The sequence below is a fragment of the Taudactylus pleione genome, unplaced genomic scaffold (assembly GCF_031769625.1).
Source record: "Taudactylus pleione unplaced genomic scaffold, aTauple2 ptg000201l, whole genome shotgun sequence".
NCBI lineage: Eukaryota > Metazoa > Chordata > Amphibia > Anura > Myobatrachidae > Taudactylus > Taudactylus pleione.
In genome coordinates, this window is record NW_028284603.1 from 58,962,216 (window position 1) to 58,986,578 (window position 24,363).

Sequence of the window (24,363 nt, forward strand, 5' to 3'; positions counted from 1 at the left end):
ATTTATTATTTTCATTTTTTTTTTTAAATCATATGACTTTTTCCTTGTAGGACACTATTGAGTAAGGAGACTGTGAAGCAATTGAGTTTTAACTGTTTGTAAAATAAATAAATAAATGTATCTATTTGTGCACATTTGTCGGCTTCATTTATACCAGATGAAGGCAACCTATGTGACTTGTCAGCTGTTGTGATATTACATGCCCTGCCCTTGCATGGTGGGACTATGACCAAGTAGCCATCATCACTTATGCTAAGGGGAGTTCCCTTTTAGTGCATGTGAGACTCAGCAACCCAGTTAACACATATCAAACGCATAAATAAACGCAATGTAGGTTTTAGATGTTTTATTAACATGCTTTAAAAATGCATTTCATATACAATAGACATATAGCCTTATTATAACTCCACAATACCTGACCAGATGCAGATATATTATCTATCTATCTATCTATCTATCTATCTATCTATCTATCTATCTATCTATCTATCTATCGGCTTCAGGTAAGTATAATCTTCTTTATCTGTGTGAGACCATTATAGAAGTAATAACACTATGAATTACCGGTGTATGTATAGAAACTAGAAAGCAGAAGTTGTTAGTACAAGTGGTTAGTCACACGGTGTCACCAGTGTAACGTTTCCACACAACTGACCTCTGATACTACATAGGACAAATTGTGGTTTGGTTGATCATTGATGCTCTAAGCTGAACAATGGCATGCACGTGATTGCAGTGAAATACTGTATACTATACATGTGAAGTACATTTATATACATAACAGAACTCATAAAATTTCATTATACTTGACCACTGGCAATAAAAGACCTGACTGTCATTCTCCCTAGCGTCCCATAAATAACGGCACAGCCTCATAGATATACACGAGGGATATTACAGGTTTGTATACATGTACAGACACCTCTGCGCAGGACGGTGTAAGAGATAACTGGTTAAGAATGTATAATAATTAACACATGTCGATGTGAACAAAATACATGACACTCACATCACGTACAGATATAGGCAAACTGATTATAGCAATTATACAACTACAAGTCTCAGCATTCCCTGACATAACATATTGGGAGATCTCTTCCCAAAACTACCTACAGCTGGCCTGGCATAGACTGCTGGGGTTTGTAGTACTACAACTAGGGAATGCTGACTGTCTATTCATTAGCAGGCTCCAGCCACAGTCATTCACAATTTCACTTAATGTACATGTGCAGCATCACCCTCCCATAAGTTACATCTCTATTCCCATACACCTGATAGTCTTTCCAATTTCTACTACCCAGCCCAATTTATCAATAGTCATCCCCAACGCAATTGGGATAGCTCACCATTCCCCGGTCTCTGCAAGGTGACTGGAGTTCACTCATGTTACGCACAGAAAATTAACCCTGTGCTGTGATGTTTTATCAAAAGATCCCCCACATCACCTGAGGCCATGCAGGAGTTAATGCCTCAGAGTGGCTTATAATGAGACCTCTCCGTGCAGCCAATGACAAGTGAGGAAGAGTTTAGGATGAAGTCAGCTCTCACTCCACGTTCAAGAGCTGCTGAGATCCCCGGTGCATGGTGCAAGTGCTAAATAGCCAGGGTCCAATGGTGAGGATCTGGGCGGTGACCAGACGGTGCCTCCCGGGGAGGAAACCCAGTCACACAGCTAGCCAAGAAGGGGCTTCATATAAAGGGTAAGGCTGAGCAGTGCAACTACAGTATATTCCATTGTGGACTCCTAGGAACAGCATCCTCCGTACACATCTCTAAGGAAAGTCTCCCAAACATTCTGTGATGCAACAGGATACTACTATTTAATTTACCACCCAACACCCCTACAGTATATATGCCTGGAAGTAACTGGAACCGTCTGGAGTTACAGCTTCTCGCCTGAATGTTCAGGTGTTAACACTGTGATCTAAGTGCTGGAAGCGTCCCATCACCTGCCCAGGTAGATAGATCCGTGGTGTGTGCAGGTCAGATGTGTCTGGTGCTCCTGGATCAGTGTGGGGAAACCAATCAGTCACGGTCAGGCATATACTATCATTAGAACTACGGGAGCAGAAATGAACTGACTCTTTCCTTGGAGCTGCGGATTTGCTTCTTTCTTTTCACATAGCATTTAGCCGTTAGACGCTTGGATGGAGATATATATATATATATATTACATATAATTACATCTCAGTAGTAGCATTACATACACCGTTATTATACAGTAGTATTACAGGGTCAGTGCACCGGCTCTCTGGCCATGCGTAAAGTGTGGTACAATGTATGGGGGCGCACAGCTACAATAAGTCACCTGTTTCTATTCTGATCATTAGAATGTAACGCTACTAATTTCCCTCCTATTTGCTGTGTTTAACCTCAGGTCCATCTAGAGATGTTGCAGCTTTATGAGGAGCTCTCCCCTTCCTCCGTATGCAGCCTGCTGCTCCCCGCTCTGTGCGCACTGGTTGCAATTTACGCCTATAAGTGGCTGCAGCTGTGGATCTTACCCAGATGGTCGGATGCGCATCACCCACCTGGCCCTTTCCCCTGGCCCCTGATCGGCAATGCCCTGCAGATGGGCAGCTTGCCTCATCTGACTTTGCTAGCTATGGCCAAAAAGTATGGTGACATCTTCCAGATCAAGCTGGGCAGCCAGAGAGTGGTGGTGCTGAATGGAGACCGGGTCATCCGCCACGCATTGCTGCACACAGGAGGGGATTTTGCAGGGCGTCCTGGATTCCCATCTTACCGGTTTGTATCAGGAGGGCGCAGTTTGGCTTTTGGGGCTTACAATGAAAGGTGGAAAGTACACCGCAAACTTGCGCAGTCCACCGTCAGAGCCTTTTCCACTTGCAACCCGCAAACCAAGCGCAGTTTGGGTCAGCACGTCCTGAGGGAGACCCGGGAGCTTATCAGGCTTTTCTCTGCCATGGGAGAGGGTGGCACATACTTTGCCCCTGGAAGACACCTGGTGGTGGTTGTGGCTAACGTGATGAGCGCAGTCTGCTTTGGTCGCCGCTATAGCCACACGGACCTGGAGTTCCAGGCACTGCTCAGCAACAATGACAAGTTCAGTAAGACTGTGGGGGCAGGCAGCCTGGTGGATGTCATGCCCTGGCTACAGCGCTTCCCCAACCCTGTGAGGACCGTATTCAGGGACTTCCAGCAGGTCAATAAAGAGTTCTATGACTTTGTCCATAGTAAGTTCCTGCAGCACCAAGAAACAGCTGTATGGAGCGTAACCAGGGACATGATGGACGCTTTTATCCATATCCTGCCAGGCATGAACGGAAAAGGGGCCTCATCCCGGAATGGTATGGAAAGGAAAGATGAGGTGAAGAATGGTAACTCAGGAATTCACCTGCTGGAGGCTGAGCATGTCCCAGCCACAGTCTGTGATATATTTGGAGCCAGCCAGGACACACTCTCCACATCTCTGCAGTGGCTGATCTTCTTCCTCATCAGGTAATGGATCCAATCAGTCATATATTACTGTGCTGCCTCCAAACTGTTGCGACGATCCCCAGAGGCATAATAGCTGTATACAGTACATAGATACTGAATTATACAGTACATTGATGGGTCATGGAATTGCACTCGTTAGAATTAAGCAGCAGCATAGTTAGTGGGCTTACAGATCACACACAATGACAGTACCTATGCAGTCAATGCAATAATCGTAAAATGAAAAAGCATATAAAGGATGGAGCATGTCATAATTGGTTTTGAAAAATGAACACATGCATTAGAAAGAAGTCCTCTAATATTCCCCTAGTTTGGGATATTGTATAAGTGCAAATTGTCCTGTAACCTCTGTCGATTAAGACATACCAGTCCATAGTAAAACCATTAGTGTAATAATTTATGAATAAAGGGAACCTTTAGAATGTTATGGTTGGTGTCTATTTGTCTGGATTACATTTTATACAGTGTCTCTATTTATAATATCATGTGCATATTTATTAAGCAGTGGATTTATGAAATACTCCTTTCAGAATTAAAAGGGCAATAATACTTAATGACAAACAAGCCTGATTTTGCATTTACTTTAGGCCTTTTTAAATATGGCTGACAAAATATGTAAAAAAAATTAAGGTTTTGTAAATCCACTGCTTAGTAAATATGCCCTTTATTGTTGAATTTGTCCCTCAGAGCTTGAGCTTTACCCCACCTTTGCAGATCTGTGTTTGCTAACACCAATGACCAATCAAAAGGCAAATACACTCCCATCATGCTGGGGTAACCCATATACTTTAAGAAATTCACCCTCTCAGTCTGAGGAAAAAGTCCAGCTTTTAGTAAAACACCCTCTCATTCTAGTGTAAAACATTAATATTTAGTAAATTGCCCTTTCCCTCTGAGGTAAAAAGTTATGCACTTTACTAATCCACCTCTCAGTCAGGTAATACAGTTTTGAAAATATATCCTCTCAGTATGGGCTAAAGTTTACAGCTTAAGTAAATCACTTTCTCAGTTTGGTATAAAATTTAATCTGTACTAAATCGTCCTTTTAGGGGCCTATGTATCAAAGCTTGATGTAAGATAAAATTGTGAAAGATATACAGTATCCCCAATCAATCAGTTCCAAACTATCATTTCTTAAACACAGCCTGCAAAATGTAAGTTAGAAGCTGATTGGTTGGTGATATATATCTCACAATTTTATCTTGCATCAAGCTTTGATACATATGCCCCAAAATGACGAAGAAACTGCAGTTTCTGCATAACTTTATATATTATTCCTATGTACGAATAGCACACTGCAGGAGATTTCACAGAAATTTTGGGCAAAGAGCTAATTGGCACTTCAGATCACAGTCTCCATTAAAATCAATGGGTCTACGATCTGACTCTTCTGTACCAAACTCAAAAAAGCAAAGCTTTTCAGCGTTTGGCCTCGGTAGTTTACACCATGTTCAGATGGTGTAAACTGCCTTAAGCCTATGGAGGCTCCAGGAGCAGGAGAGAGATCATTTGATCTCTCACACAGCCTGTGGCCGGTTCTGGAAGCTGATGCTGTGCGCCTGTGCATTGTCAGCTTCCACAGCAAAAGTCTTTCACTACAATTTGCCAGGGATATACAATAAAGGCCCCCATACATCAGCAATTGATTGCAGCAATCGTGCAATTTGCATTCGATTGTGTATAAAACTCTTTCCCTTTTTCAATCGATTGTGGCAATTCTGCAAACGATTGAAAAAGGGAAAGCTTTTTATACACAATTGATTGCAAATTGCACGATTGCTGCAATCAATTGCTGATGTATGGGGGCCTTTAGATCTCTATCCGTTTAGTTCACAACCAACTGTACCTTTTTTAAGTTGTATCACTGCTGATCAGAACAATGGATAGCACAGGTGTTTATAAGTTCTCACCTGCACAGAAATCAGGTGAGCTTTTAGGTGTAAAATTACACACCAGCCAATCAGAAATGTTTTTATTTTATTTTTTTATCTGTCTTGTGCAACTTTAACAATTAAATCAATTGACTTCTATTGCTTAGGGCAGTAATTCTTAACTCCAGTCCTCAAATATCCACAAAAGGTCATGTTTTGTGGATATCTCTGATGCGCAGGTGAGTTACTCTATTTTGCTGGCTCAGTAATTATCCTGCCTGTTACCACAGACAGAAATCCTCAAAATATGACCTGTTAGGGATACTTGAGCCAGAGGTGAGAAACGCTGGTTTAGGGGAAACTTTGCACTTAAACACACCTTTATACTTAAAACCATAAAATGTGAAACACTATTGTTTTCTACTTATTCATTTTAGTGTTCTTTTAAGACACTTTAACTAAAATGAAAAACTTTTGCCAATAATCCCGGTATCTTATACCCCTTTTACACCTGAGCTAAAACCCGGGTTATTGTAGGGTTAACCCGGGCAGCTCCCTGGTGTAAAAGGGGAGAGGGTTGGATCGCCGGGTCGAGTGACCCGGCAATGCAACCCAGGTAAATAGCAGGGTTTAACATGGGCGTAGCCCATGAAACCCTGCTGTGAGAACAACGCACTCCGGGTAATGATGACCTGGAGTGCGCTGCTAGCCAGCCGATTGGTATGGCTTCAGTGGCGCTTGGAGATGACGTCATCTCCATACGTCCACTTTCACGCCGGGAAAGCCGGGTCTATGCAGACCCGACTCCGATGTGACCGACTCCCGAGTTGGCGCCGGCTAAATTCCGGGTCTGATCCAGATAGGAACTCTGGGCCTGATTCAGAGCCGGACGCAATTAGCGCTCGCTTGTTCAGAAAAAGGGGGTGGCTATTCAAATGAACCGTTCGCTCCTTGCGGTCTGTTGCCGCCTCCATGTCTGAACAAGCGAACAAAACATGCGGACGTTTATTTGAAAAATACGCCCCCTGGCCGCTCGCACCATACGTCATGTACGCTATTTATTAGATTAATCGAGTACATCGAACAGCGTATGAACTGCTCGCTATTCTTGTGGTTGGTTTTTCCTACCACTATATTGCGAGCAGTTCTGACTATGAAACAACCAAGTGACGTGGTCAATGACGCTGCTGTAATAATTATGCACACCCATAAAATGCCCGTTTTGACCTTTAAGCACGCCTGCTTTCTGATCTCCACTCCCCGTTTTCAAGCACCTTCCCCTGTTACCACCCACATACGCCTCATTCTGTCACTCAAAATAGCAGGCATTCGCTATATAGCGAACAAACGATTTTCGGCCGCACTGACTGGTTCGCGCATGCGTATTAAAAACCGTACGCCTGCGCAGATGGGCGAACATCGCTCAGAACGAGCGTACTGCCGCTTACGAGCGGCTCTGAATCAGGCCCTCTGTTCCAACTCCGGGTCAGACCCGGAATTTTGGTGGAAAAGGGGTATGACTCTCTATATCTCTCAAAAGTAATCTTTTATAACACACCAGGCTTTCATTATTTTAGTGATCCCTTTTATTTGTCGCGTTAATGTAAGGGCCCTATACATCAGGCGGCCATTTCCCTGATGCAACCGTAACAGCCATTGATAAACGTGATTCATTGTGAATCTGTGAAATTCTTCACATTAAAAATACCCATTTTTCTGATCCTGGATCATACTGGTTTTTGGTCGGGATCAGCATATCTGGGAAATCCAACATGTTAGATGTTCCAAACCCGTCTGGGGAGTGAATAATTATGACAGTGATGTATGGGGTCCTTTAGTTATCGGCTGTAAATTCACAGGAAAAATCATAATTTTCATCAAAGAATTGCTTTGGTATCTGTTAAGACTTTGATAATTGACCTAATTTAATGAAATTAACCCTCAGAAAAGAATCCAAGTGAGATTATTAAGATTACATTTATTTTATTTCATGTTTGTCCAAGTTTTTAGTTTCCTAGCATATGCATGGTAATGGTTTTGCAGAGTGCATCTGATACATTTAAAAAGATAACTATTAATTATGCAAATTTTCATTTAAATTATATTCTTTAATATAGTTTGTGTACACAATGATCCTTGCTGCTACTTTGGAGGATTCTGGATATGCAGTCTATTCACAATTCAGTGTTTTATTCCACTGTAGTATCTATTCTGTTACATTACAAAGGTCCTTATTCACCTACCTAATTGGCACAGTTTTGGTAGGGCTGGTTTAACCATTAAGCAAAATAAGCACATGCTTAGAGTATCAAGGGAAGGGGGGCAGCACAGATATTTTAATTTGCTGGATTTACCATGGACCATATAGTGCAAAACAGTTGAACCAGGTTCCACAAAAAGGGGCTTTATACAATAATAAAATAATAGTAATAGAGGTTAATGATATACATTATTCTTGGGAATACAACAAAATTAGAATCTGGTAAACTGCCGCGCGGTTCACGTGATGGTTCTCGTCGGGAGGGCAGCGGTATAGTGTTTACAGATGGGGGGGGGGGTTGGAGGTTTTTAAAGGCCTTGGTGAGAATTTTGGAGATAACCTTTCTTTGTTTTTTGGGGGGGGGATATATATAATATATATGGGATCCCGGCCGTCAGAATGTCGACAGCGGCATCCCGACTGCCTAAATCCTAACACTAAAAGGTAAGTCTCCTACCGCTAATCTCAACCCCTGACCCTCGCTCCCCAGTGCCTAACCCTAACCTCCCCCTCCACGCACCTTATACCTAACCCCCCCAAACCCCTGATACTTACCTTAGGGATTCCGACGGTCTATATACTGGAGCCGGCTGCTTTTTGGATTCCGGTGCCAGTAATTAGACCGTATAGTGGGATGCTGACTACATCCCATTATATATAATATATATATCTATACACACCAAGATCTTAAGTTTTTAGGGCCTCTAAAGATCGTAATCTGGCCCTGGATGTGGGGAAAGGTTTGTGAGGACACATCTGTATGAGGTAGTTTAAGATATTTAAAGGAGTTGGTAGATTTGTTATATTTGAAGAAACGCCCGACTTTCGTGGATGCCACACTAATTTTCAGACCACACAAGTTGTATGGGATAGGTTTAAAAAAAGCCCAAATGGCTATCAAAACATAAGTAAAATACGTACAAGACGTTGAAAGCACAGCAATGACGTAATATGCAAGCATTGCATATACAGTATTTGTCCTATGTAATTAAATTGGTAGCAATGTTTCCTCATTTTCCTGAGTTGTAATATTCATAAAAGAAGTGAAATGAGTAGAATATTTTGCATATTGGGGTCATACAGAAAGATGCTTAGCTGATTCAGGAGGATGTTTGCGAAGATGCTTGGGCAGATGAAAATGACAAGGAGAGCATCTGTGCCATGGCAAATACGTGCGTACGTACGTACATACATACTGTACAACTATGCACTGTAGGTTAATGAAAAAGCATTTGGTGATGCATCCTGTTAATGTATGATCTTCTTTGACTTTTACAGCAATGTATGGAGAGTTGAGCTTGCTCACAGAATACTGGAGCTGGTTTTTTGTGACGTTATGTAATCTTGTACTAGTGGTGTAACTTTGTGCAGTAGCGATGGGCAAAGATGTAGGAAAAATCGTGTTTCTCAATGGAACAGACCTTTACACAGATGTACGTTACATTTTTCAGCTTTTCAATATAACCTATTCTAAAAGGGTCTGATGGGGTGACAGTCAAATCATTATGATGTGTGGTATGGTTGGGGTAGGACTAGGAAAACTTACAGCAAAACCCATTTGGCAAGAAGTACAATATTGTACAGCCAAAAATGGAATAAGCAGAAAGTCCACTGAAGTTTGAGAATTTTGCCCATCTCTAATGCACCACTTCTGACTGATTAAAAAAAATCCCTGTACTCCAAATCAGATTTGACAGTTGTGCGCACTATTAATTCTAATATAGCACAATTGACTACTCTCCCAGACTGTCCAGTGGACTCCAGAATTTTGGGAAACTGTTGCTAAATGATGGCAATTGGTCATTACTGTTGGACACCACTTGTAGTCATACTGAATATTTTTTAGAATGGATGCAACTGGAGCATTAACTGCCCTTTTCAAATGTTCTGCAACAACATCTAATTGTATTCAAGTCAGGACTTTGCCTAGACCACTTCAAAACCTTAATTTTGTTTCTTTTGAGTCATTTATATGTGGACTTGCTCTTGTACTTCAGATCGTTTTCTTGCAGCTTAGCACACTTGGGTTTGAGCTTCAGATCATGGACTGATAACAGGACATTCTTCCTCAGAATTTTCTGGTATAGAGCTGAATTCATTATTCCATCAATTGTGGCGAGTTGCCCAGGTCCTGGAGCAGCAAGCATCCCCACACAATCTCCTACCACCACCATGTTTGACTGTTGGTATGATGTGCTTAATGTGGAATGCTGTGTTAGCTTTACACCATATGTAATGGAACCCATTTCTTCCAAAAAGTTAAATTTGGACTCATAAGTCCGCAGGACATTAGTCCAAAAGGCTTGGTGTCATCCATGTGTTTTATGGCAAATGTGAGATGAGCCTTTATATTCGTATTGCCTTGCAGTGATTTTTGCCTTGCAACTCTGTCTTTCTTATGGTAGAGAAAAAGAAGGGCTTGTTGCTGGGGAACTCAAGAGTGCCCCAGCAACAAGCCCTTTATTTTTTTTTATTTTTTTGATGTTTTGGTACATTTTGGGCTTTGGGAGCACCACCAACAATGATATATGCAACAATATGCTTTAATAAGATGCAATATGGTTGATACATTTTAAGGTTACCTATATCAAAGCATTTATTATGGTTTTTGGCGCTTTTTTTTTCCAACAAATTTTATTCCGTTTTATCCAAATTCTGTAATTTATTGCTGATTGAAATCCATCGCAAAAGAATCACATTGAATATCTCAAAGATTAATTAAAATATTAAATTTAAAGAGCGTTCCAGACAAGGGAAATTAGCAAAAAATTTATTATAAGGGCACAGTCGTAGCCTTATATTAAGGCTGAATCGAAAAAAACGTAAATCTCCATAGAGAATTCCAATGGGTGGGGGGAGGAGCGGTATGGTGTTTAAAGGGCTACACCTCAAAAGCTATAGGAAGTAACGAGCTGAAATTTGGGATGGGCAAGTAGAACTGTCGCTCAGTGCTGCATTTCAGCGCAAAGACAGAAAAAATTAGGATTTAGGAACAATCTAAAGTTCCAACTGTCAGTTTTTTCTGACTCTGATAGAACCACTTTTCTGCTGTTCTCTAGGGGGGATTTTTGGGAAAGCATAACTCAGGGTAGGAGGCAAATTTAGACTTTGGGTTTGTTTTATTAGGTAGCTCTTGTTCCAGGTTAAGGCCTTTTGGGGTTCAGGTAATTGAGAAAGTTTAGTTTTTAAACTATTACCTCACAATTGCGCCATTATAGAGATAGGAAGCTTCAATTCATTGCGGTGCCTTTAGCAGGTGTACTCCCTGTGGGCGGTAGCGGCATTGGGACCCAGGAAAAGAAGCGGGCGCTAGCTGCAGCCGGGCCCAGGGGGGGGAAGGGGGTGTCACGAGCGTTAGCAGTGGTTGGCGGTGAGGGCTGCGGGACCTGGCGGCGATGTGGGCAGCGGCAGACAGATGCGGCATGCATGGATCTGGGAGATCCATGATGCCTGTACCTGTGTGTGATAAAAATTGACAGATGCACGGAAGGGCTCTGTGAGTTCCATCTGTGTTGCTGTGTTTACAAGAAAATTTGTGTTAAAAAAGAAAAATGGCGTGCACTCCCCCCACCAAAAAATAAAAATGCACCACCAGCAACGGGCTTTGCAGACCCAGTCCTGGTGGTGATAAACACAGGGGACTAATGACATAGGGATCCCCAGTATTAAGCACAACCAGCACTGGGCTATTCAGAACCAGTTCTGGTTGCCAAAATAAGGGGGACAAACGACATAGTCCCCTGTATTCAGCGCAACCAGCACTGGGCTCTGTGAATTAGCAGCTCCACCATTTTGTGAGTGACGGCAATCTCTCTCTGTGAGAGTTCTGAATCTGCAGTTAACCACAGGCAGGGGCGCCGAGAGGGGGGGGAGCAGGTACAATTTGCTCAGGCTTCCAGAGGGGCCTGGCGGGGGCCCGGGTCCGGCGCCGCCACCCCCTCCCTCCTCACTATCTCGCAGCAGCCCAGCACATGGATGCAGTGGGAGATTGCTGTGGCTGCTTAGCAGCTGCGAGCAATCTCCCATGCCGGAGGGGGGGAGCGATCACACTGATCGAGCCCCCCCTGGCTTTGCATCGGGCTGAGGGGCTCACAGCACCTCCTCCCCGGCGCGCAGCCATGCCTCCCGCGATTAGGCCACGCCCTCTCTTTACCGAGGCCCGACAACGCTCTCAGCTGCCCTGAAATCACAGGGACTCTGCACTCGTCATAATAACTAACAATAATAAGCAGTGGTTGTTTGGTTCATGAATTGATCAGTGCATTTAGGCTTGCAGCCCCCGTCAAGGGACCCTACTTTACTGCAAGTCCCTACTCTATTGCTCAGAATTATACCATGGAAATAGCTGTCACATTAGTGTTAAACTCTAGGGGGTAAATTTACTAAAGGTTGATTTGGCATTTTGAGTGATTTGAGATGTGCGATTTTCATTCAATTTGTATTCGATTTTACTTTTGGGTATTTTACTAAAGGCCAAATCGAATGTAAAATCGAATTTCAAATCAAATTTTTAGTCAAATCGGCCTCAAATCGACCATCGGAAAAACATTGGTACTTTTACAATGCACAAAACCCTTATTTACTATCAAAAATACTTTCAATTTACTATTGAAATCGACCTCAAAATCGGACTTCAAATCGAACTTCAAATCACCAAATGAATAGACCTGCTTCATGCTTTCGATTTGAGCATGAGCAGGTCGGATTGACACCGATACATGAAGACATCAGTGAGATGCCTGCATGTATCTGACTGTCCAAAGTAATTAAACAGTTAAAAGTAAAAAAAAATTGACGTGAGGTCACCCCCCAAAACCTAACCACCCCCGGACTGTTCAAACCCAGGTCAGGTTGACTAAGTACAGGGAAAATATTACGTAGGGATTCCCTGTACTCAGTACAACCAGCACTGGGCTATGGGAAGCAGGACTGGTTCTGGAATTACAGGGAAAATTTGCGTAGGGTCTCCCTATAATTCACAGAACCAGCCCTGGACCCTTTCTAATGGGGGACTGATGCCACAGCCAGGGGAGCCCTATCACCGGAACCCCCAGCCGCAGCATCAGCCCTGACCGCTAGTCAGCCCAGGCCAGAGATCCCTGGGGAGTTGGAGACCCCTCCAATAAAGGGGTCTCCCTCTCCAGGGCACCCCTAGCCTAGGCTGATAGCCCGGGGCTATCCCCGCCACCCCTGGGCGGTGGGTGGCGGGTTGATTGTGTTAGTGTAGTGTAAAAATAGAATAATATAAACATTGTAGAACTGCAGGTCCTAGCAAATAATATAAACATTGTAGAACTGCAGGTCCCAGCAAACCTCCCCCGCATGCTGGAACTTGGAGAACCACAAGTACCAGCATGTTGGGGCATTAAGGGCCCACTGGGACCTGTAGTTCACCTGTAAAGAAATGTTGAAAGAAACACACACACACACACACACACACACACACACACACACACACACACACACTTTACACAGTATAAGTTTAATACATACATACACACTCACACATACTCACCTATATTACCTCAAATGGTCCCCTTGTCCAGTAGGCATCCATGGGTTAAAATAACAAAACGATAAAGCCGACCATCGCACTAAGCAATAATCATTCTAACCAGAATGATTATTCCTTCCCGAATGAAGCGCATAGACGCGGCTTCCTCCTTTTGAAGCTCCGTGTCTGTGCGTACATTGGCTGAGAGAGGTCAGGCCCCGCCTCGGCCAATGAACGGCTCCTCCATTGAAGTCAATGGTGGGAGCCGCAGGATAAACTTTAGTTACCCTGCGGCTCCTACCATTGTGTTCAATGGAGGGAGCAGTTCATTGGCTGAGAGGCGGGGCCTGAGCTCTGGGCTGTGGTGCCAGCAGTGAATATGGTACAGAGGTGAGTATGGTGCCAGCAGTGAATATGGTGCCAGCAGTGAATATGGTACAGCGGTGAGTATGGTGCCAGCAGTGAATATGGTACAGCGGTAAATGGATCTAAACACATTAGAATGGCTGGAGGCATGCCTTCAGTGCATGCATGTTGTCCCAGATCTTGAGGGACTAAAATCCATGCAGTTCCAATTGGCGTTTCTGAGGGGTGATGGAGGTAGCTCGAGTTGACTGGGGGCGTGCTGGCGTTAGGAACTGCGTCAGAAGACGCAGCTCCACTGACACTAGCAGCCGAATACCGTCGGACATTCTGGGTTACCATAGGGTGCGTTGATGTCCGTTCGATGGCGCGTCTTTGCGCACAACAGCAGATTAGGGCTGCAGCCGGTGGGCGTCTCTATAGACATCCCATTAGCTGCAGCATTAGCATAAATTCGCAGTAGTGGCTGCGACAAACCGCAGCTGCAACTCCTTAGTGTTCATCTCTGAATCAGACCCAGTGCCTTGTTATAGGGGTCCCTTATGCTGATCCCTGTACATTCCAAGGATTAAAGCACACAAACTCCTGCATTTGGTGAGTGTTTGTGACATGCTGATTAGAGTTTGCATTTACAGTAGTTTAATATTAGGTAACACCAAACTCTGGGAAAGGTGCCAGGACCTGTATCCGGGGATAAAAAGTTCACTGCAAACTGGGCACAGTCAGAATGTTTTAACCCTGGGAATACATTAGTAAAATAAACAAGCACATCTTTGCCAATTTAAAAAAATCTTATTAATCTTCAATCAAGCAAAAGTAAAAAGAATAATCCATAAATAATAGTAATTAAAAAAGAAAGTACTACAATACATAGTGAAACCTATATAAACCTAAATGGAAAACTTGCCATAATAGTCATTGTCCTTACAAACAAGTCAATATAGTGTCACAGGCATAATACAGAATCAATGCATTTGGGTAATAAGTAGGACATGTACCTGTAGGTCTGCCAGATTACTTACAATTTTAAGGTTTATTTTGTCCTTCAGCAAATGTTTCAAATACTCATGTTAAGCAGCCCAGTAGTTTACATTTATCAGATGATTTAAATATGTAATACTGATTTGAGCCGGAATCCGTATGAAATACCGCCGGCCGCATGGCGGTTCGATTCACGGAAGCACCTTGCCGGCAACAGCAGAGTTCCCGGCAGCGGAAGCCCGACAGCGCTGGAAATCCCGATCGTGGAAAGGTAAGTATTCTCTAACCTAACCCCCTAACCCTCCTTAGGGGTGCCTAACCCTAACCTCCCCCCAAGTGCCTAACCCTAAGTCCCCCCCGGGTGCCCTAAACCTAACCCTCCCCCCGCGGCTGTCCGCTCGTGGCGCCCGGGAACCCTTCGATCGGGATGCCGGGCGCCTGTCTCCCGGCGTCGAGAAAATGTCAGGCGTCTACATCTAGACGCCCGGCATTTCATCCCTCGCCGGGATATGATAGTCAGGAAGCCGGCTGCTGGTATTAAGCCGGCTTCCCGATTGTATACCTTTTTGAGTTGAGCCGTCAAAAAAATTACTTTTGTGCCATTTACAGGCCTTTCATCAAAAAAGTGATCACCATGAGCAAGCCTGCTGCATTTATTCTAGTCCATCAAATTACCCAATATCTACCAAATAATGACCATGAACCAACCAATATATCCTCTTTGGCTTTTACTGTATGTAGAGAATGATCTATACTTCCATATCTTAGTAGTAGGCCTTTAGCCGACTGAATATGGGCACATCCTGCATGGAGTCTTGTTAGTTCAATTGAAACATTACACACAGGCTGAGAACACTCATCTTTCACTTGCATTTTGTTTATGGATGCCACTAAGAAAAGACTCCTATTGTAGTGTTCTTGACTACTGGAGCAAACACCTCATCATAATTATGTAAATACTTTGTGAATATCAACTTGACCATTAGTCAAGCTTTGTATCGTTTGACTTTGCTATCTATGTCTACCTTACCTTTGAATGTCCATTTGCAGCTCCCTGCTGGCAGTTCAGGGGGTATCTGGGATGGGTGTTGTGCCTTATTTACTCTTCAGCCTCTTCTATCCATCTGTTGACTTCGCTTTCTGAAAGATAAAATGTCTTTCCAGGATGCAGATTAACCTACTACTCGCACTTGCTTTATATGAGAGGTGTACAGGTGGTTTCATCTTGGTTTTTCCTTGCTGAATGCCTTACGACTTCCTCTATTTTTGATTATGTGCTCACGGGAAACAGTCGGGAAGCCGGCGGACGCAATGCAGACTGCCGGCTTCCCGACCGCTTAATCCCAGCAAGGCTTTAATGACAGGCGTCGAAATCGTGACGCCTGTCATCATACATACCCTGGGAGTCCGGTGCCCGGCATCCCGATCAAAGGGATGCCGGGTCGGCGGACAGCGGAGAAGGGGGGGAGGGTTAGGTTTAGGACTCCCAGGGGGGACTTAGGGTTAGGCACCCCCCGGGAGGTTAGGGTCAGGCTAGGGTAGGTTAGGCACCCCTGGGGGGAGGTTAGGGTTAGGCCCCCCCCGCCCCCCCAGGGAGGGTTAGGGTAAGGGGGTAGAATAGGTTAGTTTATACTTACCTTCCAACGTTCGGGATTTCCACCTGTGTCGGGCTGCCGCTGCTGGGATTTGAGCCGCCAGCCGTGCTCACATCCATGGTACCCGACTTCCAGTGAAAGTAATAAAATGTCGGATTTCTCCTTTGCACATGGGGCTGATTCATATCCGCTCGCGAGCGCACAGCTCTCGCAAGCACGTCCAGCATGCGCGAGCCCCGTTCAGCAACTGCAGCTCAGTTGCTACGGGGCTCGCTACAAGACGGGGTGGCTGTCGATGGTGAGTGACAACTCGCCCCATTTTGTAGGCGGGGAGGGGGGGTGGCTGCACAAACGCAGGCGTTCCCTTAGGAATGCCTGGCATTTGTGGGAGGCCCTACTGACATCACTACTGATGTCAGTAGTGGACTTCCTGCTCTATTAAAGCAGGAAGTCCACTCGGCCTTGCGGTAGCCGAGACCCTACCACAGGGTCTCGTCGCAAGGCCGATGGTCGCGAATATCGTGACGGCCTCCTGGCCGCTCGCACAAGCTGTGGGAGGTCTCCCACAGCTTTGCGAGCGGCCAGAGAAGAAGAAAAATAAAAACGCCCACAGACCCTGCGAGCTGTGGGGGCGGCAGCGAGCGGGTCTGAATCAGGGCCATAGTCTAGTGAGGCAATTGCATCTTCCTCCATTCTTCTAGTAACCTTGGGCCTGATTCAGAGCCGTTCGCTATTTGCGGTCGTTCGTTCAAAAACAAGGGGTGGCTATTCAAATGATCCGTTCGCAAATTGCAGTCTGTTCACACCTCTAAGTCTGAACGAGCGAGCAAAACATACGCTCGGTTATTTGTTAAAAACGCCCCCTGGCCGCTCGCACCATACGTCATGTCCGCTATTTATTAGATTAATCGAGTACATCGACCAGCGTATGAACTGCTCGCTATTCTTGTGGTTGGTTTTTGCTACCACAATCTTGCGAGCAGTTCTGGCTATAAAATAACCCAGTGACGTGGTCAATGACGCTGCTGTATTAATTATGCACACCCATAAAACGCCCGTTTTTACCTTTAAGCACGCCTGCGTTCGGATCTCCACTCCCCGTTTTCAAGCACCTTCCCCTGTTACCACCCACATACGCCTCATTCTGTCACTCAAAATAGCAGGCATTCGCTATATTGCGAGCACATGAATTTCGGCCGCACTGACTGGTTCGCGCATGCGTTTAACGATCCGTACGCATGCGCAGATGTGCGAACATCGCTCGGAACGAGCGTACTGCCGCTAGCGAGTGGCTCTGAATGAGGGCCCTTGTCTTTTCTTTGCTCCTTTTGTAACTCTCTTTATCCAACTAGAATCCCTTCCACTGCTTGATTGTGTAGCCTGACACCTTTTTTCTTCAGGAATATAAATAAGCGCTGTGCACACAAAAAACTGTGGCCCTCATTCAGACCCGGTCACAAGCGCTTAGAGCTCGCAACCGGGTCGATGTTTAGACCCTGCGCACACGCAGCGGCCGCACTGCGTGTGCGCAATCCCCGGAGCGAGAGAGAAATTCTCTCGCTTCGGAGCTCACTACTAAAGGGGCGGCTGTCGATGTTGATCGACAGCTCGACCCGTTTTGTAGGCGTGGTGGGGGGGTGGTTTCACAAACTGAGGCGTTACTTAAGGAACGCCTGCCGTTTTGTGGGTGGCTGCACTGACATCAGCAGTGATGTCAGTGGGGAGTTTCCTGCTCGATCAGAGCAGGAAGCTCCCTGGGGCTTGTGGATGCCGAGACCCAACCTTAAGGTCTCGTTGCAAGCCCCGATGGTTGCGATGGTCTTGACCATCGCGACCATCAACCTGGTCGGTCGCTAAAGCTGTGGGTGGTAACCCACGGGTGTGGTATAAGAGATAGACAAAAATTAGTTAGACAATGTCTAGATCTACCCCAGTTGTTACAGTCAATAGGTCGACAGGCACAGAAGGTCGACATGTAAGAAGGTCGACAGGTACAAATAGTCGACAGGGACAAAAGGTCGACATGGAAAAGGTTGACACAGAAATGGTCGACACATTTAAAAAAAAATTTTTTTGCATAAATACCACTCGCCCCTTGCGGGCTCGCTTTGCTCGCCACGCTGCGGGCACGGTGGCTCGCTTCGCTCGCCACATGGATTTATTCCCCCTCCATGCCCACTTGGATGGTAGGGAATGACGTTGGATGGTAGGGAATGACGTTGGACACTGGCTCATCTTATGTGCCTAACCCAAAAATTTTTTTATGTCAAACAGGACATAAAATATGCAACATGGCATAGAGCAGTAGTTCCCAAACTTTTTTGAATCACGGTGCCCTGGAGTATCAGCATTGCTTTCACAGCACCCCTAAGCGAAAAGTTTGTTATTGAGAAAGTCAGAAAAAAAAATGTAGTAAACTGAAGTAAATTGTGCTGACCTGTCATCCTTAGGTTCAGTTATACAGTGGTGGACAGGTTTGCACTTCTGTTTGTCCACATATTTACATATCATTGACCATAAATAATTGGATTTGGTGCTGGACCACCAACCCGAGGCACCACTGCACGTGTCCCGAGGCACCCCAGGGTGCCAAGGCGCACAGTTTGGGAACCACTAGCGTAGAGCTTCAAAAGACAGTTCCGTACACACCAGAGGAAACTGGGGTAGCTGCAAGGAAGAACAAAACTCTGACTGAAATGATCAGATCCTAACAGACTAGTATTTTTAAGATAATTCTTAAGTGTTAAACAGCAATGACAGCTACTTACTTGTAAAACAGATTATTCCTCAGAACAGTGAAGAAACCTCCATTTGAACATTGCCATGGTGAGAAAACTAGCATAAAACAGGCCCTCATTCAGAGGCGGTCGCAAGAAGCGAGCGCTCGCTCTGAATGAGGGCGGTCACTTGACTTTTCAAGTGCGGCTTCCTGGTCGTTAGCTAAGCTGTGGGTTACGGATGCCGGACTGTAGATAGACAGAAATTAGTTTGACAATGTCTAGATCTACCCCAGTTGTTAGACAGTCAATAGATCGACAGGTACAAAAGGTCGACAGGTACAAAAGGTCGACATGTAAGAAGGTCGACAGGTACAAAAGGTCGACAGGTAAAAAAGGTCGACATGGAAATGGTCGACACAGAAATGGTCGACACATTTAAAAATAATAATTTTTTTTGCATAAATACCGCGGCCAGCCGCAGTGCAGAGTACTACTGTAATAATGAGTCAATGTGACTCATTATTAGCAATGCAGGCCCCTTCTTTGTCGTGGGACCCGGTGCATTGCACCTGCTGCACCGCTAATAGTTCTTAGCTGCAGGATGCCCCTTAGGCATTCCAATATTGCCTGGAATGCTTATGCCTAGGGCAGGCTCTGTTGTTGCTTTAGCTATTATTCAACAGTCATACCTGATAATTGCTGGACAATATGATGTCCTCCTGTTTCAGGTGCTGGAATTTGCAGTTATGTATGCTTTCCTGGCATTTTAAATATTGTAGCGTTCCTCGCATACACTTTGCAGATTTCACTAGAAGAATGCTTGTACTCACAAGGGGAGTGCAGGCCACACTCGGATGTCACCAGCCGAGGGGTGACACCAAAGTACCCACTCCTCCTCCATGACAAGAGCCGGGTGCTGCACTTTAGCATTATGTGCAGCAGTTGGCTCCTGACAGTGTGGGAGCCGGCACTGCAAATAGACTGGTCACCGGGGGAAGTCCGCATCTCCAGAACCCCCTGGTGACTAAAACGGGGGGTTCGGGCCACAAAGGCATGCCCCCTTTTTGTCGGCGCATGGTTTTGTAGCACGCACTACAAGCCTGTCCGAACTGGGTGTCACAAGAGGGAGGAACCCCACTGCTTGTACTCCTCTGTTGTGATGTATATGGGTCCATTAATTGTTCAAACATCAAACATACAAGGAAAGATTGTGGTATATACGAGGGTGGTTCAATAAATAAGTAAATTATATCTGGTGATCCCAGTGGTTGCTAGGCTACCAGGACTCTTTTACAGTCGCAGTGCCTTCTGGTCCTGGCTTTGTTACTGCTACGTGAAGCCAGCAGCTGCTATTCATATGTTAATTAAAGTGCTGATTGGCTTTTAGTGCTGTTAAAAGGCAGTCCGTTCCAGACTTCCATGCTGGTGATACTACTTCTTGGAACCTTGTCATTCGGTCCCTGTTCTTGGTTACTGTTCCTGATATCCTAGCTGTCTTCCTGAAGGATTTACTCAGCTAAATGTTTCACTACTGGGCATCAACTGCTAATGTATATGCTCCTTGGTATACTGCTGTGCATTCATTATCTGCTGAGCAATCTGCCTGTGCCTTGCTGGAATCACTGTTTAAAACACCACTGCTTTTCTATATTAGGTTGCTATACTATGCTGTTGCCGCTGCAAAAATAGTGACTGTGTTTTACCATTGCTACTGCATTTAGAACTATGGTACAGATTTAAGAGTACTATTACTTGCATTCCACCTGTGGTTTTATACTGTACTGCCCTTCAAGAATTTCATTACTCTACATGAAGTCCATATCCTCTGGATATTCTACCCTTACTACTACATGTTCCAGTGTACTGAATAAAACTAGTGTCAGTTTTTCAGTTAACTGTGTCCTTGCCATACTCCTGTTACTTATACACAACTACTCCCAGTTATTACCTAGTGAACTCCTGTCTGTTTCATAAGCTCTTACTGTTAGGCAGCCGCCAGGTCTTAGACCTCCGAAGTACCGGTGTGTGCATCTAACACTAAGGAAATAGTGGGTGGTTGTTATAGGAACAAGACCCTTCATAGAGGGACTCTAGGGGGTCTTATCTAATAGTGCAGGAGTTTCATAACAATGTGAGAGGTCTTGTTACATTACTTTTTGAACCAACCTTGTATTTTACTGTGACCATGTAAAATGTCCTAGTGAACAATTCTAGAATTTAGAGTCCACTATCGCATCAAAGAGAAAATACAACAGTGACAACTTACAGCATCCCCAATAAGGTTTCTCAAGTAATGCTTATTCTACAATTGTTGCTGTCCTTCAACAGATATGTTTTTGTTTTGTAGGTTATGCATAGATTTGTAACATGGTTATCACTCCAGAGGTGGGAAAAGAAGTGTATAGTGATTTAGAGAAAAATAATGGAATGTATCTTTAATTTTTGTACATCAGAATATAAACTAATGCATATGGGACACATATATCTGAAAGCAGAGTACATCATGATTGTTGATGTAATGTCAATAACACTCAAAAGACACCATGTAGTTATAATTTAAGATCCTATGATGGCAGACAGGCAAGCAATGTGAGCCAGAAGAACACTTAACTGTATAAGAAAAGGTATTAATAACACTTAGAGGAAGGTTGTATTGACATTTTGTAGGTCACTAGTAAGAAGAAGTAGACATATTGTTGACAGTCACTATGTTGACAGTGAATATTTCGACGGGAGAATGTCAACAGCATAATACCGACATAGGCCTGTATTTAATTTGAGCCGAGCCGCAATACTTTTTCGCCTCCCGGACTTTTCGCTTGTTTTGCAGGCGGAAAAGTATCGCGCGTGTGCCCGCGTATCGCCGTGTTCAATATGAAAGTAGGAGAAAACAGGACCCGGCGAAACTTAAACAAACGGAAAGTTCTGACGGATTTTGGGAAATCAGCCTGACACCCCCCCAAAAGATGCTCTGACATGGGTGTTAGCTATGGTTACCCCCGATTTGGCTTGCTGAAGGTATTTGGTGATTTTAAACGGGCTCAATAGCTGCTAAATAGCGTTTTTGTATAAGTGGTGAAGAATAGTATTCTGGAGTTTTTTTGCAGAACTTATCCCAGCAAATTTGGGGTACTTGAAAATGGGGGTCAGCATATTTTAAAGTTAAGTTGAAAAAATCATGAAAAATCCACCTGCTGCAAGCACCTGTAATGATAAAAACACCTGGAGCATACTTGGGGACCACCCCAGAGTCAAGTTCGCTAGTTTTTATCTTTGTCCCCCCAATTTTTTTTCTTTGCCCCCCAAAATCAAAGTGTCCTTTAAGTTTTTTTTTGACACAGTTTACCTTTGGGGGACTGTCTGAAGGCTGTACAGGGGTTCACGGTACGTTGCACTCCCAAAACCCCAATTCTGCACTTTTTTCCGCCTGCTATTTATAGGCGAATCTTTTTTCACCTATTACAATGCATTGACTTTCCGCCTAGGCGGAAAGTCTTCCAAATTGAATACGTAGTAAAATCAAAACAGGTGAAAATGACGTCATCTGCAAAAAGTTTTCACCAAAAACACGCAAAAATGGTTTTTCGCTCCAAATTGAATACGGGCCATGGTTGTAATTTTAAAGCATTTTAACAGTGTAGGTAATATAACTTTAAACATGTTCGTAAAGCATAATGTTCAAAGCTAAACTGCCGATACAGTTAAAATACTTTAAGTAACATTACAACCATGTCAATATTATGTCATCTGCATTCTTCTATCTGCAGATTCACTGTCCACATAGTGGCTGTCGACTAAAAGTCTGTATCTCCCTGGTGAGATCTCACCTCCAAGTACTGTGCACACAAAAAGACAATAAAATCCTGGCTGAAATGGTCAAATACACTAATTATATCTTACTTGGCAAAATATAGGACACCTATTCTAATTATACTGTTATAGAGAAGTGGCATGCTCTAACAAAGCGGTATGCAAGAGTGTGTGCCTTTGTCAAATTGTTAAGACACACATACATTAGAAGACAGGCAAAAGACTGCACGATTACGACATTGTAATTGTGCAGTAGTTTGTCAGTCTGTGATGTGCCTACACTGAACGAGCAGTCGTTCAGTGTAGGCACAATCAATCATCTGCAAAAATACTGAACCTGACGTTATCATCAGGTTGACCAGCATGTTTGCCCGATGATAATGTCTAAAAGACCAATTTTTTAACCGAACGATGATCGAACGATATCTATATCATTCTCGTTCAATCGATCATTTTAATCGTCTAGTGGATAGGTACCTTAAAAGACATGCTTTCCATGTAAAGCCTCAAAGTAATTTGCAGGCTTTACATGGAAAGCGGATAAGGAAATTGGATGATACATAGTTAAGGTGATATTCACTGAGACTGTTTTCCATCAGAGATTGCATGACATGTTGAGAACTTGAGGAGAATGGGCGGGCTTACTGATCAGCTTTGTGTACACTTCACACCCCTCAGGAAGCGTGCTTTGACACAAGCACATGTAATACTCAACTTCATGTTGACTTTAGAGTGGAAGTGGCATTTTTACTGCCAGAGGCTGTATTACTTCTGGTCTGTCTGAGCAAGTCTTTATTTGTATCTTTCTGTTCAAAGAAACTCTGCTATAAATCCTCTTGTGAAACAGATAAACTACACTGAACTTTTTTTCCCACTAGTCATGCACACATTATACAAGAAAGTTTGACTGTTTCTTTTTGTGTCAAGTTCAAAAGATAGGTAAAAGGTTTTTGCTGTTTATAATAATTATTGATATTTTCAACCCACTCAGACTACAGTCACACTGGTGTTCTTGCAATTAGTATATGAAAAGAGTTCAGTTTAAGTCAACTGTTCAAAAAAGTATTACACAGCTAGAAAGTATAGTATATGAAAATACCACACTGAAAAGCTACATTATGGATCTGCATGAGTTTATTAGGTAAACTTTGAACTGGTCCACTCATAATGGTTGATGGCAAAATGTAAATTACTTCTTGAGCATGGAATCATAGAGTATTTCCACCAATATGATAGCTTGCGATGGTTGGCAACAGTAGCACATGCATCTAGTGTAATATATTGCAGGCACACATCACGTACACTTACGACCATGACGTAAATCTTTTATTGTATGTACAGCAAATGCATTCGCTATTGTGTATCAATTGCAGTGCTGTAACTAGGGCGGATGAGCTATGCAAAAAAAAAAAACTTCCAAAGCTTAATATGTGCACAAACACAAATCTGTGTCGGCAGAATGTTCGCAAACAGCCAATCACAAGCGGTTGCTAGGACCAGTGCCCATTATCTTCTATTTACTAAAATAGGGGCAGATGTACCAAGCTCTGGAAAGTGATACATTGGAGAGTGATAAACTGCCAATCAACTCCGAACTGTCATTTTTCCAACACAGCCTGTAACATGACAGTTAGGAGCTGACTGGCTGGCAGTTTATCACTTCCCAGAGCATAGTATATCTTCCCCATAGTGTGGTGCTTAAATTGGATAAGATAATGAATGTAAGCTGTCACGAGCAGGGACCTCTTCCCTCATGTGCTTCTCCTTACACAGTCTTCTACTCCTTACCCCTCAAACGGGCACCTAA

General features: G+C 43.9%; 1 protein-coding gene across 2 annotated transcripts in view; it reads left to right on the forward strand.

Annotated features, from left to right (window-relative positions):
- The first annotated feature begins 1,525 nt into the window (after window positions 1–1,525).
- Window positions 1,526–24,363, forward strand: part of CYP1B1 (cytochrome P450 family 1 subfamily B member 1) — a 32,430-nt gene continuing 9,592 nt past the window's right edge. The window contains exons 1-2 of one of the 2 annotated variants that reach the window (XM_088477401.1): window positions 1,526–1,957; window positions 2,378–3,462. In XM_088477401.1, the coding sequence (XP_088333527.1) occupies window positions 2,390–3,462 (1,073 nt within the window). In that variant the 5' untranslated portion in view covers window positions 1,526–1,957; window positions 2,378–2,389. The remainder of the gene's footprint in view (window positions 1,958–2,377; window positions 3,463–24,363) is intronic. The other variant, XM_088477402.1, reaches the window with a different exon arrangement.